A 16,785-nucleotide genomic window follows, 5' to 3' on the forward strand; every position below is an offset into this window, starting at 1 on the left:
TTGTTGTCAGACAACCGGATGAATATGAAATAGTGACTGAAACGCGACCCATTAAGACTAACCAGCTCTCCCTTCCGAGAAGTTAATCTGCACAAAAATATATAATCGTGCCGTCGTCTGATAAAAATCAAATAGGCTACAGAATAGCTTGAAGACAATAGCTGTGCTGTGATTTCAGCTATACTTATATGTAAAATTAGAGAAGCAACATATCAGTGTTTTTACTGAAAGCGCAGCTCGTTTCAGCCGCGCGCTGAACGCAGAGAGAGAAGTGTGCGCGCGCTGGGAAAGAGGGCCCTCGCGCTCGTGCGGCAGTCAGCTTTAGATGCATAAAATTTTATTTTGCTACAAGCTGGATACACAAGAAGCACGTTCAACTCGGACGCGCAGACAATTGTCGTGCATAAACACCGTAAACAGCAACCGTTTCGCGTGTCCGCGCTTAATGCGCATCTCCTATATGAATAGCATTAGGGGGCCCTTGGTTTTGGGGGCCCAAGGCAGTCGCCTACCTTTGCCTAATGGGTAAGTCCGCCCCTGGAGTTTGTGGGTCTATTTTTTTCGTCTATGTTTGTATTGTGGGTAAGGGGGTCTCCTTAAAACATCCAGTGGCGTATAGTAAAATAATAGGGAATTGACGTAAATCCAAGTTTCGTTTCTCAGTTTCATTCCTGCGCTGAGTTAAGTTTAGGTCTCGCTTTCTCAGAAAACGCGTGCTTGCCTGGTGGCTGTGCCGTGAGTTTCACAACCCCCGCCCAGACCAGAGTGTATCAGCGTGAAAGACTTCGACATAAGGTCAGTAATGGACCAGAAACTGCTTTGTCTTTTAAGATAATAATCAATTCTTTGTCGAGTTTTATGAACTGCTTTTATCTAATTACCAAACTTCATTTAATAATATTCCAGTGTTTCGCTAAGTTTCTGTTTTCACATCAGTTCCTATTCTGAAAAGCGCTAGACAGTAAAGGGAGGACCGCGTTTACTGAGAACAGCCATTCGCTAAAGCGGCGCGGCTTAGCGTACGCATTAGAAAATGATTGGCTGTCATCACTGGTGTATTTGCATATGATAATTACAGCATTCCGATTGGACTACAGGACCAATGTGGGCTGTAACCTGCGTCAGTATTTCATGTTTTACCATTATGAGGGCATTGAAGAGAATATAAGTCTTACGCATAAACAGTTTAGTCTACTTGTATCTTGTATCTACTTACCCTGAGATATACTGCTTTTGTGCCTTGACCCAACTTCTATGTTGAAAGGTAATTTTCTGCTATGTTATCTAGCGTTTTATCTAATTTTGTTCTTTTTGCTAATGTTATCCCATGTAAAACATTTTTTTTCTCTGTTTACACTGGAATGAAACCTGAGCATAAGACATATTATACTATTTTACATTTTTTACATGCAACTTTAAAAAAAAAAAAAAAAAGAATGGATGTGAAAATATCAATAGCATAGAATAAAAGCATTTAAAAATCTCTAAAATTATATTTTGCTCTGCTATAAGGTGGGGTCACACTACACTTTTCATTCTATTGATTTCCATTCTTAATCCTGCGAATGCGGGAAAGCGAAAACAAGCTCATGCGAAAAAAAAAAAAATTGCGATCAAAAAGTCCAAGATTGGTGAACTTGAATTCAAGGATTTGATGACATTTTTAAATATTTAGTCTAAAACTGTCTAAATACAAGTCTAGTGTGACAGTGGTCAATGATTTTAAAAGATGAGCACAGCACTAATACTCTTAATATTATTTCATTATTAACAATTTTTTTTATTAATATATTGCAATTTTATTTTTTGTATTATCATGAAAGTCTTATATATTATTTAATATATTTATGCATTTTTCTAACACATATTATTATTATTATTATTATTGTTATTATTATTATTGGCTTAATGCCTAATGTTATACAATTGCTCATGAAACAAGGAGCTAGGAGACAAATGTAAACAGGATGTTGCACGTAACCGCTCTTACACTATTTCATATGCGAGTCTGATTTTATATCTTCAGATGACACTGTGGAACCAGCTGCAGCTGCTGGACTCTCTGTATTTAGAGCAAGTTGACCAGCTTTACGATGAGGCTTTTCCAATGGAGATCCGACAGTATCTCAGTCAATGGATTGAGAGTCATGACTGGTGAGAATTGTTTTAATTTATTGTTTAATTTTTTATTTATTTAATAATGTATTGTCCAGTTGCACATTTGAATTTATGCATCATGAATTGCTGCAAAACATTACATCTTTGACACATTATTGTTGGTTGCAGGGAATCCGTTGCGAGTAATGTATCTTTGGCAACCCTGCGCTTCCATGAACTCCTGAACCAACTGGATGAGCACTACAGCCGTCTCAACCTAGGGAACAACTTCCTTTTACAGCATAACATACGCAAAATTAAGCGTAACCTACAGGTGCCATTTTTTATATTGTTTTCTAAGAATATTACATTCAGTATACATTAATATCCTTAATTTCATTATTCTAATATAAAATGGCAGATCTAATGAAAATAATTGTCTCCCATTAGGAGCACTTCCAGGAGGATCCTGTTCACATGGCTATGATCATAGCTAGCACTCTGAATGAAGAGAGAAAGATACTGGAAACTGCACTTAGTACTCAAGTAAGGCTTTAGTCTCGCATTACAACTGTCATTTCAAACCTGCACACGTGTTTATCATTCATCTTAGTAATTTTGCTTTTAGGATAAAGGTGGCTCGTCACAGGGGAGTTTCTTGATGGAACAGCAAAATCAGTTGAGCAACAAAGTCAACAATTTGAAAACGAGTGTGCAGGTAAACCATCTCAGTGAATAATGATAAGGTTTTCGAGCTCATATTGAATCCTTTTGGGTCTTTACCACAAAAAGGCTTTAAATTACACAGATTTCTCTAAACCTCACAAGTAACTACAATGTTTTAAACCGCTGCAATTGTGGAATATTTATTTGCTTCTAGGAAATTGAACAGGACATTCAGGTTCTGGAGGATGCGCAAGATGAATATGATTTCAAGAGAAATACTTTGCAGAGTCGAGGTGACATATATTTTTAGCATTTTGTTCCTGGTATCAACTCATATTTTGTGATATCTGTACTTGGTTTGATCAATATTGTGCTTTTTACAGAGTCTATGTGAACATAAATGGTGTGAATTTACATGAATGAGAAATTGATTTGTTTTTTTTATATTTTCAGTGGAAGGTGAAATGAATTGCCAGATAACAAAAGAGATCCAGCAGGAGGAAATGGCACTTAGACAAATGTTTGTTGGGCTGAGCATGAAAAGAGAGGTAGGTCAAGATTTCAGTAGTGCACCTCTACACAGATTTAGCTGAAAGTTTGAGCTCAAGAATATTCATATCTAGGAAAACATAATTTTTTTGATAGTTTTTTTTCTTTTCTGTTGTGACAATTAACCAAAGCCGCCAAGGTTAACACATAAAAGTGTAACACAAGACTTAAACGAAAGAGTGGCTTCACTATGTTGAATAAACTGCTTTGTGGGAGAACAGCTTATCAAACAGCAAATCTTCAAGATGTTTGGCATGTAACATTCATTTTTGGTTTGATCTGTTTTTTAGAGCTTACCCCAATAAAAAGTGAGAAGTCACATAAAAAAAATTGCGATAGGTAGGATTCAGTTAATGGTATTTGTTAATCATTTCTGTTCACAACTCTGACAGAAATTTAATGATTTAAAGACTGGTTATCAAGTTGTTGTCACGCTTTCTCCAATGGTGTATCCGCGGACTTTGATATCTCTCAATAATAAGACCATCTCTGGCTTCTCAAACAAGAACAGATATGGAGTGGCACTTGATTTTGTCCATCGGTAATTGATTGGATTGTTTGATCGTTAATTTTGTCCCACCTTTACACCAGTAAGCGTGTAATCAGAGAAAAGAGATGTCATTACAATCGGGTGGGGAAGTTATTTTGGTTAAAGATTACAAGGGCAAAATGTCAGTGTTGATTTCAATGTGGCTTTAATGTCGCAGTTTTTTTCAGTATCATATTTTTTCTTAAATATAGCATGTATATGTGTGCAGAACGTGATAAAAGAAATCGCTAAAGCACTGACTGTAGCAGAGCAGATCCAGCTCTCACTCGTATCAGAAGAGTTACCGGAGTGGAAGAAAAGACAGCAGATGGCTTGTATCGGTGGGCCGCCCAATGCCTGTTTGGACCAACTGCAGAGCTGGTGAGAACCTCGCTTCAAAATGACTTGTAATGCAGCTGGAAACAAAATAATCATAAAAAATATATAAAATAAATATTTTATATTGATATGAAAAATCCTTAAAAATAATTGGTTGCTCCTGAGGGTCATTAATAAAAGTATTTCCATATCCAGTGTACAGTAGTCTCATGAGCCATCATGTCCTTTTGTTTGTTTTGGTGCTATCCATGGTATGGATGTATTATTTTTATAATTAGCTAATACATGAATTGTGCTCCAGGTTCACAGCAGTGGCAGAATGTCTCCAGCAGATCCGTCAGCAGCTGAAGAAAATTCAGGAATTGGTGCAGAAATTCACTTACAACAACGACCCCCTCACTCTGGGCAAGAGCCAGCTGGATGAGCAGGCCCTTTCACTCTTCAAAAACCTTTTATTAAAGTGAGACACAACAACTTAACCGTTCATACCGTCCTGTGTCTTTATATGTAGAGCACAAGCTGTAGAAAAAAAAATCTGATGGGAGGATTTGTGGGCTTATAGATTCAAAGGGGAATTTGAATATATTTTGTGGTGTGCGTCACTTCTTAAAGATTCTAGTCATGAACAGGATAGCAGTGATTTTGATGTGTCTTTCAGTTCTCTTGTGGTGGAGAGACAGCCTTGTATGCCCACACATCCTCAGAGACCCTTGGTGATAAAAACAGGAATTCAATTCACAGTCAAGATCAGGTGAGCTTCTTTGAAGTAAGTTACCGTCAATAACACTGTAATGTCACTTATTTTAACTGATGGTAAATATCTGAAAAAAAAAAGGATTGTGAAATTTCAGTGATGCCGATGTGTATCTAAAATCTAATATCTTAATATTTTGTAGATCACTAGTCAAACTCCCAGAACTGAACTGTCAACTCAAAATAAAAGTCTCTATTGACAAGTAAGAAAAATCTCTCTATCTGTCCGAGTATCCATCTATCTACTTCTCTGTCATCTGTGTATTCATACTGTATATTTGTTTTTCCCCTGTAGAGATTCAACAGAGAAAGACACAATAAAAGGGTATGTAACATATTACAAAGAAATTTGATTTTTTTGAATGTATTTAAATACATAACATAAGTAGAAGTTTCCAGCATTTAATAGTTTGTGGTGCACTCATCAACCACAAAAACATCTGCATTTGACAAAAGTCCAAACCTGCAATCATATTACTGTACAGTAACACATCGATCATTATAATAATCAGAAGATAATGAGCTTGAAATGCATAATTGAATAAAATATTTAAACAATTTCTTATTTATCAAGGAACACCATTAGCATTTTTATGCATGTCTCCAAAGCTCAAATAATCTGAATGTCTGTTTTCTGGTGTCCTAGATGTAGGAAATTCAACATTTTAGGAACGTTTTCTAAAGTTCTGAACTTAGAGGAATCCAGTGGATGTCTAGCGGCTGAATTTCGTCATTTAGTAAGATGTGAAAAACAAACAGATATTACTGCACATAATAAATACAATATAATGTCTAATGATACATTTATTGTTGATCTTTCTTTCCCTCTCATTACCACAGCAATTAAAAGAGATGAAATGTAGCAACAGAAACAGTGAGGTAGGATAAAATACACATACAGTCATGTCAGATAAAATGAACCGTAGGAATCGCTGATGTTTTTCATTCTTTACAGACCCCTCTTATCATTTCTGAAGAGCTGCACATACTTCACTTTGAAACTCAACTCATTCAGCCAGAACTGTGTGTTGATTTATCGGTAAAGTACTCTGAAATGTAACTATTGTACCAATTGTGACATATCAACTGGAATGCTGACCACACCTGTTTACTTACTGTATTTAAACAGATCACATCACTCCCTATTGTGGTGATCTCCCATGTGAATCAGTTACCTAGTGCCTGGGGCTCCATCTTATGGTACAACATACTCTGCAGTGAACCCCACGTATGGCCATTTCCCATCATCAATGTTTGTGTCCTCTATTGAGGTTTCCATTCTGACTCTTGCTGTCCATCTCTCTCTCTCTCTCAGAATCTGACATTCTTCTTGAATCCTCCACCAGTGAAATGGGAACAGCTTTCAAAGGTTTTAAGCTGGCAGTTTTCTTCTGTCACTAAACGAGCGCTGAACTCTGAGCAGCTGAGAACGCTGGCCGACAAACTTCTTGGTGAGTTTATTTGTGCTTCCTTTTACCTTTTTTAAATGGGACTGAGTAAATGCTCATAGTTCTTATATTTAGCACACTTTTTTTTTTTGCATCTGTTTTTTAGGTCATGAAGCCCAAGGTGACCCTGAAGGACTCATCAACTGGAATACATTTTGTAAGGTGAGTTTATGGAAACAGTTAAAACAAAGAGAGGAAAGTTACTTTCGCTTTCTTTAACCAACATCACTTTAGTTTGTTTCTCTGCTATCACCACATGATTTGCTGCTAAAACAAAACTGTGGAAGTACCTGATCTTTCAAAGAACAGCTGGGGTTTCACTCGACACTAACTGAATATATTTAATATTATTTGTATTATAAAAGGAAGTGCAATAAATATTGTCACAACATTGACAAAGCAATGCCATGCTTTAGTTAATCAAATGGAAGTAGAGTACATAACTTGTGTGTTTTCACCTAGATGTCTCCTAATGAGAGGGGTCTACCGTTCTGGCTGTGGATAGATGGAATTCTGGACCTTATTAAAAGACATCTGCTCAACATCTGGAATGATGGGTAAGAGTTCCAACATTACAGACAAATACTGTACCATCGAGAGCTGGAATGATCTGTCAGCTATATATTAGAATCTGTTCCATTTTAGATGTGCACAATCAGCCAATGTTTATTATTATTATTATTGTAGATTTTTTTTTTAAATCCTAGAATTCTACATTCAACATGAAATCAACATCCACCCCATATTTTTCATAATACATCTTTCTGGTCTTAATGTGTACGATTGATCAGTCTGCTTTATTCCAAAATGTAACTCTGCCTCTGCTTGCTCCATTTTGATGTATAACTCCCACTTTTCACAATCCAAGCATTCCAAATAGATAAAATCAAGACCCATCCTACATTTTTTCTTTTGAAAATCTGATTTCACGCAAAAATATGTAAGATGTTGTCAACCCGAGACAAAGTGATAATATGCCAAAACCTCCATTCTCTAAATCTACAATCCAATTGATATTACTGTGCTGCCATGCACATAGGCATTTTTATCCAGTCCAATTTTATCTGCAATTTTTATTTGCATTTTTTTTTTCTTCACATATATAGGTATATCATAGGGTTTTTGAGTAAAGATCGAGAGAGGGCTTTGTTGAGTGGCAAACTCCCGGGCACTTTCCTTTTGCACTTCAGTGAAACTTGTCGAGACGGAGGAATCACCATCACATGGGTGGAGTATTCACAGGACGGTGTGTGCTGGTTTGAATTGGACTATTTCATTTATTTAGTTTCTGTCTGGCAGTCTTTTAATGTACGTGAATGAATGTCATCAAATACAGGAGAACCTAAGACACATTCAGTGAAGCCCTACACTAAAACAGATCTGGCATCCATCTCCTTGCCTAACGTCATCTGCAGCTACACCCTCACTGCTGCAGAGAAGATTCCGGTGAACCCCCTCATCTACCTTTACCCAGACATCCCAAAAGATGACGCCTTTGGTCGCTACTATACCAGCTTGGATGGTAGATTTTCTTTATTTAACCATTCATTTATTCAAAAAAAAAGAGGGTGAGACTTGAGTGAAAAACTGACTGAAACAACAGATGTCAATAACCAGCTACAAAAGGCTATGATGCACATCTTACGGATACAACATAACCATAACACAAAATAAATACATTGTATATATTTTAATATATTATAAATGTATATATTCTTACAGTATAAAGTGGCCCGAAAAACTATAGTCACATTTAAAAATATTTATGTCATTGCATTAAATAACAAAATGTTGAACCATTTATTTAAATTTTTTCAAGCAAAATAGTTGAAAAAACATAAGAAATTTCTATTTTGTCATGGTAGAAAACAATACTGTTCACAAAGACTATTTGGGGATTTTGCTGTTGAAAAATGTTAGTGGAACTTTTTAACAATATGTTAGAGACCATGTCATGTGTGTTGTCAATATCGACATACCTTACATTATTAATCTTTTGTCCCTCAAAAACAGAAGAGATGGAGATAGACAAGCCTATCAAGCCATATTTAGACAGACGCATTATTTCTGTGTCAGATGAGTAAGTAATACTTTTCTTTTTTTCTACTTTATTTTTAATATATATTCCTGTTACTGAAAACAATATTCATGTCTTATTTAGACCTTTTTCAAGACCCCGTAAGTGTTAAGAGCACATCAAGGCAAAACTGATACGAGGAACGTTTCTCCACCAATGCATCTAAATTTAATCCAGAGCTTTTATATAAAGGAAGATGAATCTGTTTCTAGAAATATTGTATCTGGTACACAGATGTCTATAATGAATAATGGAAACAAATAGTGATACACAAATGATTTATCTTTTCTCTGTATTAAATTAGTGTTAAGAATTCGACTACATTTATTCTCCACAACTGTGTAATCCTGTCTTTTTGTTTGTTTGTTGTTTATATAAAAATGTGAACATATGTTAAAGAAACTCGCATGTTGCATGGATTTTAATTTTCTGTGTACTACCAGTCTCTAAGATAAAGATACTTATGTAATGGATATATACAAATACTCTGAAAAGCTGTTTCTGTGAAGACATTTGTTTGTGAAAAGGATATCCCTCTCCATCTTGTGAAGCACTTATTTATTTTTGCACATCAAAATATCTTTACATACATACAATGCCTTAATTGCACATGTACAAACACACACAGTCCTTTTACAGTCAGCAATACTATACAGATCCAAGCTAGGTCTAACAGGCAGTGTTACTTAATGTGAAGTAATAATAAAGACTATTAAATGGTTTATATTCATGTATTATGCTCTTTTTTTTTAACAGCAGTTTTCTCTTTTTCATCCATATTTTTCTCCTGATGGAAATCTTTATGAAGCTTAAAGACAGGCGCCAAATAGGACTGCAAAAATAAATAACGACATACCAAAAAATAATATATTCAGTGTGAGGATTATGAAATGTATTGATCAAATCTTTTAATAAAATTTAAAATAATAAATAATTAAAATACCCAAAGAAATAAAAATGCTTTATTTGCTTTTTTTTATTTTTATTTCTTTGGGTATTTTCATTATTTATTAAAAGATTTGATCAATACATTTCATAATCCACACACTGAATATTATTATTATTTTTTAATTCAATGCATTTACAAGCTTAACTTTCAATGAAGAATTACTTAATGCTCAAAATGTGCAACAGGATAATTAATAATAGTTTAAAACTTGTTAATTAGGTTATGCTGAACTTTAAAGCAATCATATAATGGATAGAACAATCCAATTTAACCCATTAAAAAGCATTGTTGAAAAATGAGAATTTTTTTTTTTTTTGGGGAATGTTGTGATGTTTTTTTTTTTTATGTTTTTTTTTTTTTTTTTTTGCCTTACACACTAATCCCAGATAAATAAATCAAATCATGTGACTGCATTCTGTATCTGTGATTTTTCCAAATTTATTTATTTATTTATTTATTTTTATCAGTTTTAAGTCATGGGGACAATTGATTAATTAATTTATTTATTGAAATAAATGCTGTACTCATTTCTGCTTCAACATATTTATTTAATATCTATGTTTGTAGAAGTAGTATGGTAGCATTTTATTCTAAGCATATACATACCATGATTCTCATCTAGTGAAACAACTTCCTGGTAAAGCAAAACAAAACAGCCTACAGTACACAATGTCTCTCTGCTCTGTTCTCTTCTCTAAATATTGTATTGAAGATATAATAAATATAATTTTATTTTGTGTAGCACTGACTTCGGACAAATTTCTCCTAATAGGAGCACTTTGAGAAATATCTTGTTCACATGGCTATGATCATCCAGCACCCTGAATGAGAAGGCAATTGATTCTCAATGCTATTCATCCTTTTTTTAAAAACATAGTTTTTGTAGAGACATTCATTGGTGTACAAGTCTGATATTGTGTTCAAAGTAAAACTGTCTCATCACAGGGTGGTATGATGGAACAAGAAAAAAGACCATAAAGTAAACATCCTGAAGTGGAATGTGCAGGTACAGTATCTTAATCAAATAGCACTTTACTTTCACATTAATTCATTGAGACTTAAATTACTCTTGTAACAGACTTCTTGTTTCTTGAAACTTACACTACAGTAGCTGCCTTTTTTCAATAGGAAATAGAACAGAACATTCCATTTTTGGCAGATCTGCAATATGAGTATGACTTAAAGAAAGCAAATCATCAGAGCGATGAGCAATATTCTGAAAGAAAATAATGGATATCAAATGACAACGCACACAGTTGTATTCAAAAGTGTACAATATTTTAACTAAATATTTAGGACCTAAATATTTGCGATTTAATTTTGAAGAAATGTTTCATAGAGGACAGTTTAGTGGATATTATCATTATTTATATTTTTAGTAGAGGTTGACATAAAGGGTCACACAACAAAGGAGAGCCTACAGGAGGAAATGGTCATTGGACAAATGTTTGCCGACCTAAACATAAAAAGAGAGGTAGGTTAGTAAATTTAGCTGCAAGCTAGGCCTCATGAATATTAATATCTGTAGGAGTGGGGTCGAAGTCGCAGTTTTCCTCAGTAGCATCTATCTGTAATGCTATATTGAACAGTGGTCGCATTATAGCATCCTTTAAAAAGGTGAATTTCTGAAGGACATTCACATCCAAAAGTGAGTCACTCCTTTCAATATGACGACACTCATCGATGAATGGGCTGCCAAGCTCCAAAATTACAAAGAGTATCATAACCAGGGCTCGGATTGAGGGGGGATGCGGGTGATGGCATCCCCCTGGCTGAAAAAAAAAATGACACAAAGCATCGAAACCACCCCCTCTTACCATCCCCTTTGGATTAATAATGTGTATTATGTAAAACTTATCATGCAAATGTTAAAATTATGTACTTGAGATAATTCATAAATAAGGGCAATTGGCCAATCAGGACTCTGTAACAAGCTGCACACAAGTGGAAGCAAGTTTTTGTAATTTTTCACGCAAAATGGTTCAAGCGCAACTTTTGAATTTTTTAAAAAGAAGACAACAGAAAATGTATGATTTTTCCTTAATTAGAATTTAAAAACTTTCCCCTGACATAATGTTATTGTGCTTTATGTGTAGCTGTGAGGGATTGAGAGAGCTGATATTATTGGGTCATCGACCTTGCAAAAACCAAACAAAAACATGTCCAAAAGCGTTCACTGCGCGATGAAGTCTATTAGAATACAGGTAAAATAACCTTATAATTCAAGCAATTAAAGAAAAAAAAATTATCTATGTATGTGTTTCAATGAATCATTTATCAAAACAGGGGCTTGCTGCCACCTACTGGTGGTTTTATTGTCATCATTATTTATCCATGACAGGCCTAAACCATACAAGGTTTCAACACAAAAGCACATTTAGCAACATATTGTTTAATAATCAGTAATGCTGATTATTCCTCCATTTCAATCCCAAGAAGGAAAACAAAGCTTACAAGTAATAGTTGATTTAATAAGGCTAACTTTTCATTAAATTAAAACCTTTTTTAAAAATTAGACAAATTTTGTAATTATTATGTAAAATTAGCTACAGGACCCACATACAGTTCGACCACTGATCATAACAGTAGTCTGTATGACTCGTGCCTTTTGTTCCAAGTCTTCATAAGTAAGTGTTGAAATAATATATTTCAGCTCTTTATCTTTTGATGCCATCTGACTATTCTCAGTCCTTACATGGGCCCATGGAAAGAATTATGAACATAAAGCCAATTGTCTGTTCACATACTTCTTCCAAGTTTATTATTACATTCATTATTACACGTGGTGTAGTGGTTTATCCAATAAGAATAGTACACTACATCATATAGGAATGACTAGCAAACAAAGGGTTTTCCTTCCTGCTACCCGACAGGATGTAGCCCACAGGATGTAGATTACATCTGTATGTTATATAAAATGAGAATATGGGCAGCAAGTTCTTCTGACCATATTAGGAGCACATCTGGCAAAAGGATACCTCAACCCTAAACCTTTTAACCAAAGTTTAGGGTTGGGGAAACGTTAGGCGTAGATGTTAATAAAAAATTTTGCTTCTGAATTATTCTACCATCTGTTTTAATGGGAGGTACAGTAGCAAAATCTGACAGGGTAGCACAAATTGTCAGAACAGTGGCGCGACGAGACAAAACCAATAAAACCCATTACAAACGAGGCATTTGTTGCATCCAGTGGGGACATAATTATAGATTATAATGACTTATACTGTCTTTTTAGGCATTGCATCGCGCCACGAAACATAAAACCATGTCTGCATTTGTTATCGGAGAAATGACAAAGAACATGTTACAAACAAGGGTATGTAACATATTACATTAACACAGAGCACAAATAAATGCTAATTACAATTACTGAATTAACATTGCTCACAGCTCATAATTTTAAATAATTATTGTTGGTGATTTTTTGATATAGTGTTTTGGTGTAGAGTGTGAATCTTTTGTTTTTGACATCAGATCTTATGTTCAGACAGATCACATGTCTTCCTGTGGTGGTGTTAGTCAGTGGTATATCTTGGCTATTTAGTGCCTGGGGCTCCAACATACTCTGCAGTGAACCCCACGTATGGCCATTTCCAATCATCAATGTTTGTGTCCTCTATTGAGGTTTCCATTCTGACTCTTGCTGTCCATCTCTCTCTCTCTCTCAGAATCTGACATTCTTCTTGAATCCTCCACAAGGGAAATGGGAACAGCTTTCAAAGGTTTTAAGCTGGAAGTTTTCTTCTGTCACTAAAAGAGCGCTGAACTCTGAGCAGCTGAGAATGCTGGCCGACAAACTTCTTGGTGAGTTTATTTGTAATTTCTTTTACCTCTTGAAATGGGACAGAGTAGATGCTCATCATAGTTAAACAAATAGCACATTTCTGTTTTTTTTTTTTTTTTTTCAGTTCAAGAAGCCCAAGGTGACCGTGAAGGACTCTTCCACTGGTATACATTTTTTAAAGTGAGTTTATACAAATGATTGAAACAAAGGCAGGAAAGTTGCTTTCACTTTCTTTGACAACCTCAGATTAGTGTTCCTCTGCGGTCACCACATGATTTACTGCTAAAACAAAACTTAGTGAGAACACGATACTGCAAAGAGCAGACATTAACTAAATGCTTTTATAGTATATGCGATGCTTTGTGATGAGAAATAACATGATAAACTAGATAAAAAAAAGTTTGTCAAGACAAACTTTAAGTTGGCTTGAGAAAGCCTGACCAGAAAGTTTGAAAAGTTTAAGAAGTTTAATAAAGCAAGTGATTAGCATGTTGCTAAATGCTTTTATAGTATATGTGATGCTTTGTGATGAGAAATAACATGATAAATGACAAGGTGAAGCAATAGTTTCTCTATCACAATATATATTGCATAGAATAACTTTTGTGTTTTCATCTAGACCTCTACTGAGACTGGTGATTATAAACATTTGGAACTTACTGAAAAATACTGTGTGTGCTCAACATCTGGAATGACAGCTAAGAAATCTAAAGGGGTTTAACTTTTATCATCTAAATGTTGCTCTTGTGTCCTTCATGTGAAAGCCAACACCATTTAAAACTGGCTCATTTTCAACATTTCTGGCTTCACACAAAGCTGTTTTATGTCTTCAGAAGACTTGGAATATAGTGCATGAGTCACATGGACTACTTTGATATAAACATATGTACACATTAAGGGGTTTTTGAGTAAGGAGAGAGAGAAGGCCTTGTTGAAAGACAAACTCCCAAGCACTTTGCTGTTGCGCTTCAATGAAAATGTGGAGGAATCATCATCACATGGGTGGAGCGTTCACAGGATGGTTCGTGCTGGTTTGAACTGGAATATTTCATGTTGTGATAACCATGAGTTTAACTATGAGACAGTAGTTTTACTAAGCAAACATTTCTCAGTTCATCCTGTCAGGAGACTGATAACAAGCAAACAAAGCACAAAAAAAAAAAAAAAAAAAAAAAATCACCTAATAAAATTAGCCACATCTAATAATTCTCTGAACAACTTTGCGTCTATTCTGAGACTCTTAAATGTTTGTGTTTTTGCCCTGGTATTTGCACACCATCAGTAAAATTCTGTTCTCTTTTAGCTCTAGGAAGGATGAATGAAAATCTAAGATTGTACAACAGCATGTCAGTGAAGACCACGGGTTGGACATGATCGTATGTGTTCTGTCAGGATTTAGGCTTTGAACTGGTAGAGAATGTGGGTAGAAATACAAAGGTCATAGGCTGGATTCCCAGAGAACTGATAAAGTGTATACCTTGAATGCACAGTAAGTTGTTTAGAATAAAATACTTGCTATTATAAGGAAAATAATCTTGCTATTGTGCTAGACATGCCTCACTGTTACTGTTGCACGTGTATATATCATCTTGCACCGTTTCAGCTATGAGCATGACTTCTGCTGATTGTTTAGATTATTGTGATATTACTTCCTTACTTTTTTTTCTAGTCAGAATTTGTGTTGCATGTATTTTTGTCCACTGTAATTATAATGTACGAGTAAAATTACACCCTTTTAATTACTAACACAATTTTATTCATTATTGCACATCAAAAATGAATCTTTATATACCATTGCTTTAATAGAACATGAACACACACTGACTTTAGTCAGCCAGATACAATCTAATAGAAATCAGCAAGAAATATGTGCTTCAACGAATACTGAATAATGCTAAAGTGTCTTTAAAGTAGTTTACATTCATTTACTTTGACATGAACTAGATTTTTGTCCAACTAACTGACTTCAAGTGTTTGGTCCGGGTGAACAGGTTTGACATCATCTTTCCACTGCTAAAACAATAGAATACACTTACAGTATTGAACACTTCATAAAGTATACATAAATGCACAGGTGGGAGTCTAAAGGAGTTTTTAATTGTATCTGATAATGATTTAAGCTGGTGTTGACGATTTACATTAAATATAGTTTATCATTTTAGTATTATTTTAATATTATGTCCTCTGTTCTTGGGGTAAATCTTCAACCTTGCCCTCTGAATGCTATATTTGGGATTCTTGACCCCTCACTTGCACTTAACCCTACACAAAAGGACATCATAGCTTTCACATCCTTGCTAGCAAGATGCTTATTATTGTTACATTCGAAGTCTGTTAAATATCCTTCTATCTCCCGTTGGCTCAGAGACGTCATGTATTTTTTAAAACTTGAGAAAATTAAATACACGTTGAGAGGATGTACAGTCAAATTTTTCCATAAATGGCAACCCTTTATTTCCTATTTCACTAATTTAGTGGTACTACCCAATTGAATGTGTGCCTGTTATTGTTGTACTGTTTGTACTGCATAAAGAACCAGTAATATGTGTGTTGGTCGTGGTGAGCTGAGTCGGGGAGTGGGTGGGGGGTTGTTCATTGTTTAATACACGGTACTCTGTGATCTAATTTTTTTCTTATCAGTGTTTTTATTTTGTTCTTTATTTTTTATGTGTATACGTGTCCGTGTACATATGCATATATGTTTAAAAGAAAAAGGTAAGGAGGGGGGAAAGAGGAAAAGAGATAAATTGTATTTGTGAATGGAGATATTGTTTTTTTTCTTTTTTTCTTCTCTCAATAAAAAAATAATAATGAATATATATATATATATATATATATATATATATATATATATATATATATATATATATATATATATATAGTTTAGAATGTGATTTTTATAACTTTCTCCTTCCTGTTATCCAGTATACTTTTATTTTTGATCACTTTTGTTCTAAGATTAACATTGTGCACTTTCTCTGTGTGTAATGTTACGTCCAGTGACGTTGTCTTGTGTTTGTACTGTGCTGGTGAATGTTCTCTCTCTCTTTCTTTCATGCAGCACTCCAAATCGTCCGCAGCTGATGCTAATTAGCAGGAGCGTGGCTTTTCTTTTGGCAGCCTGTATAAAGCAGCAAAGAGACTGGGATTGACAGGATTCCCTCTCCAGCTATCCCAGACATTGTTGTGTGAACTGCTGTTGAAAAGAGAACTTATATTCTGTTGCAAAATATGAGTGCACTTAAGAATACATAGTCCATCTTTCTGATAATAGGCCTACAATAAAGACTAACAAAAATAACTATCTTTGGCAGTGGTTAAAATGTTCAAATAATGAGGTGTGATTAAATAAAAGTGATATGCATGTAAAAAAAAATGCATGCAAACTTAAATATTTAAAATTATTCCCAATTTAACACAGGACACGTTCTCGCATCTTAATAATAATCGTCGTTCGTGGCAACACCGATTGTTTGGTAATGGAAATACTATATACTTGCAAGTCTATTGTCTATAGGCTATATATATATATATATATATATATATATATATATATATATATATATATATATATATATATCTTATATATATATA

At 34.6% G+C, this 16,785-nt stretch overlaps 2 protein-coding genes across 3 annotated transcripts; both read left to right on the forward strand.

Moving 5' to 3' along the window:
* Positions 1 to 698: 698 nt before the first annotated feature.
* Positions 699 to 9,182, forward strand: LOC109095780 (signal transducer and activator of transcription 1-like). 2 transcript variants are annotated; one of them, XM_042764179.1, is made up of 23 exons: positions 699 to 795; positions 2,027 to 2,154; positions 2,287 to 2,431; positions 2,548 to 2,643; positions 2,726 to 2,815; positions 2,978 to 3,056; positions 3,217 to 3,311; positions 4,071 to 4,222; positions 4,482 to 4,640; positions 4,839 to 4,931; positions 5,077 to 5,136; positions 5,229 to 5,258; positions 5,580 to 5,670; positions 5,774 to 5,812; positions 5,889 to 5,972; positions 6,063 to 6,161; positions 6,249 to 6,384; positions 6,488 to 6,543; positions 6,844 to 6,938; positions 7,488 to 7,627; positions 7,718 to 7,903; positions 8,395 to 8,461; positions 8,543 to 9,182. In XM_042764179.1, the coding sequence occupies exons 2-23, from the start codon at positions 2,027 to 2,029 to the stop codon at positions 8,568 to 8,570; spliced, it is 2,148 nt and encodes a 715-aa protein (XP_042620113.1). In that variant the 5' UTR covers positions 699 to 795; the 3' UTR covers positions 8,571 to 9,182. The 2 variants fall into 2 exon arrangements, with proteins under 2 accessions (XP_042620113.1, XP_042620112.1); XM_042764178.1 differs by lacking the exon at positions 699 to 795 and adding an exon at positions 1,112 to 1,264.
* Positions 9,183 to 12,696: 3,514 nt separating this feature from the next.
* On the forward strand, positions 12,697 to 16,583 carry LOC109096058 (signal transducer and activator of transcription 1-like). Its single transcript, XM_042764455.1, has 5 exons — positions 12,697 to 12,723; positions 12,854 to 12,988; positions 13,076 to 13,211; positions 13,316 to 13,371; positions 14,495 to 16,583. The coding sequence occupies exons 1-5, from the start codon at positions 12,697 to 12,699 to the stop codon at positions 14,498 to 14,500; spliced, it is 360 nt and encodes a 119-aa protein (XP_042620389.1). The 3' UTR covers positions 14,501 to 16,583.
* The last annotated feature ends 202 nt before the right edge of the window (positions 16,584 to 16,785 follow it).

This window comes from Cyprinus carpio, chromosome A9 (assembly GCF_018340385.1).
Source record: "Cyprinus carpio isolate SPL01 chromosome A9, ASM1834038v1, whole genome shotgun sequence".
Taxonomy (NCBI): domain Eukaryota; kingdom Metazoa; phylum Chordata; class Actinopteri; order Cypriniformes; family Cyprinidae; genus Cyprinus; species Cyprinus carpio.

Bases quoted from the DNA above. Each gene is read 5' to 3' on its own strand.
- LOC109095780 (XM_042764179.1), top strand. From the start codon at position 2,027: ATGACACTGTGGAACCAGCTGCAGCTGCTGGACTCTCTGTATTTAGAG. The intron at 5,813-5,888 runs GTAGGATAAAAT...CATTCTTTACAG, and splicing joins GTAGCAACAGAAACAGTGAG to ACCCCTCTTATCATTTCTGA. The intron at 8,462-8,542 runs GTAAGTAATACT...TGTCTTATTTAG, and splicing joins ATTATTTCTGTGTCAGATGA to ACCTTTTTCAAGACCCCGTA.
- LOC109096058 (XM_042764455.1), top strand. From the start codon at position 12,697: ATGACAAAGAACATGTTACAAACAAGG. The intron at 12,724-12,853 runs GTATGTAACATA...GTTTTGGTGTAG, and splicing joins AGAACATGTTACAAACAAGG to AGTGTGAATCTTTTGTTTTT. The intron at 13,212-13,315 runs GTGAGTTTATTT...TTTTTTTTTCAG, and splicing joins GCTGGCCGACAAACTTCTTG to TTCAAGAAGCCCAAGGTGAC.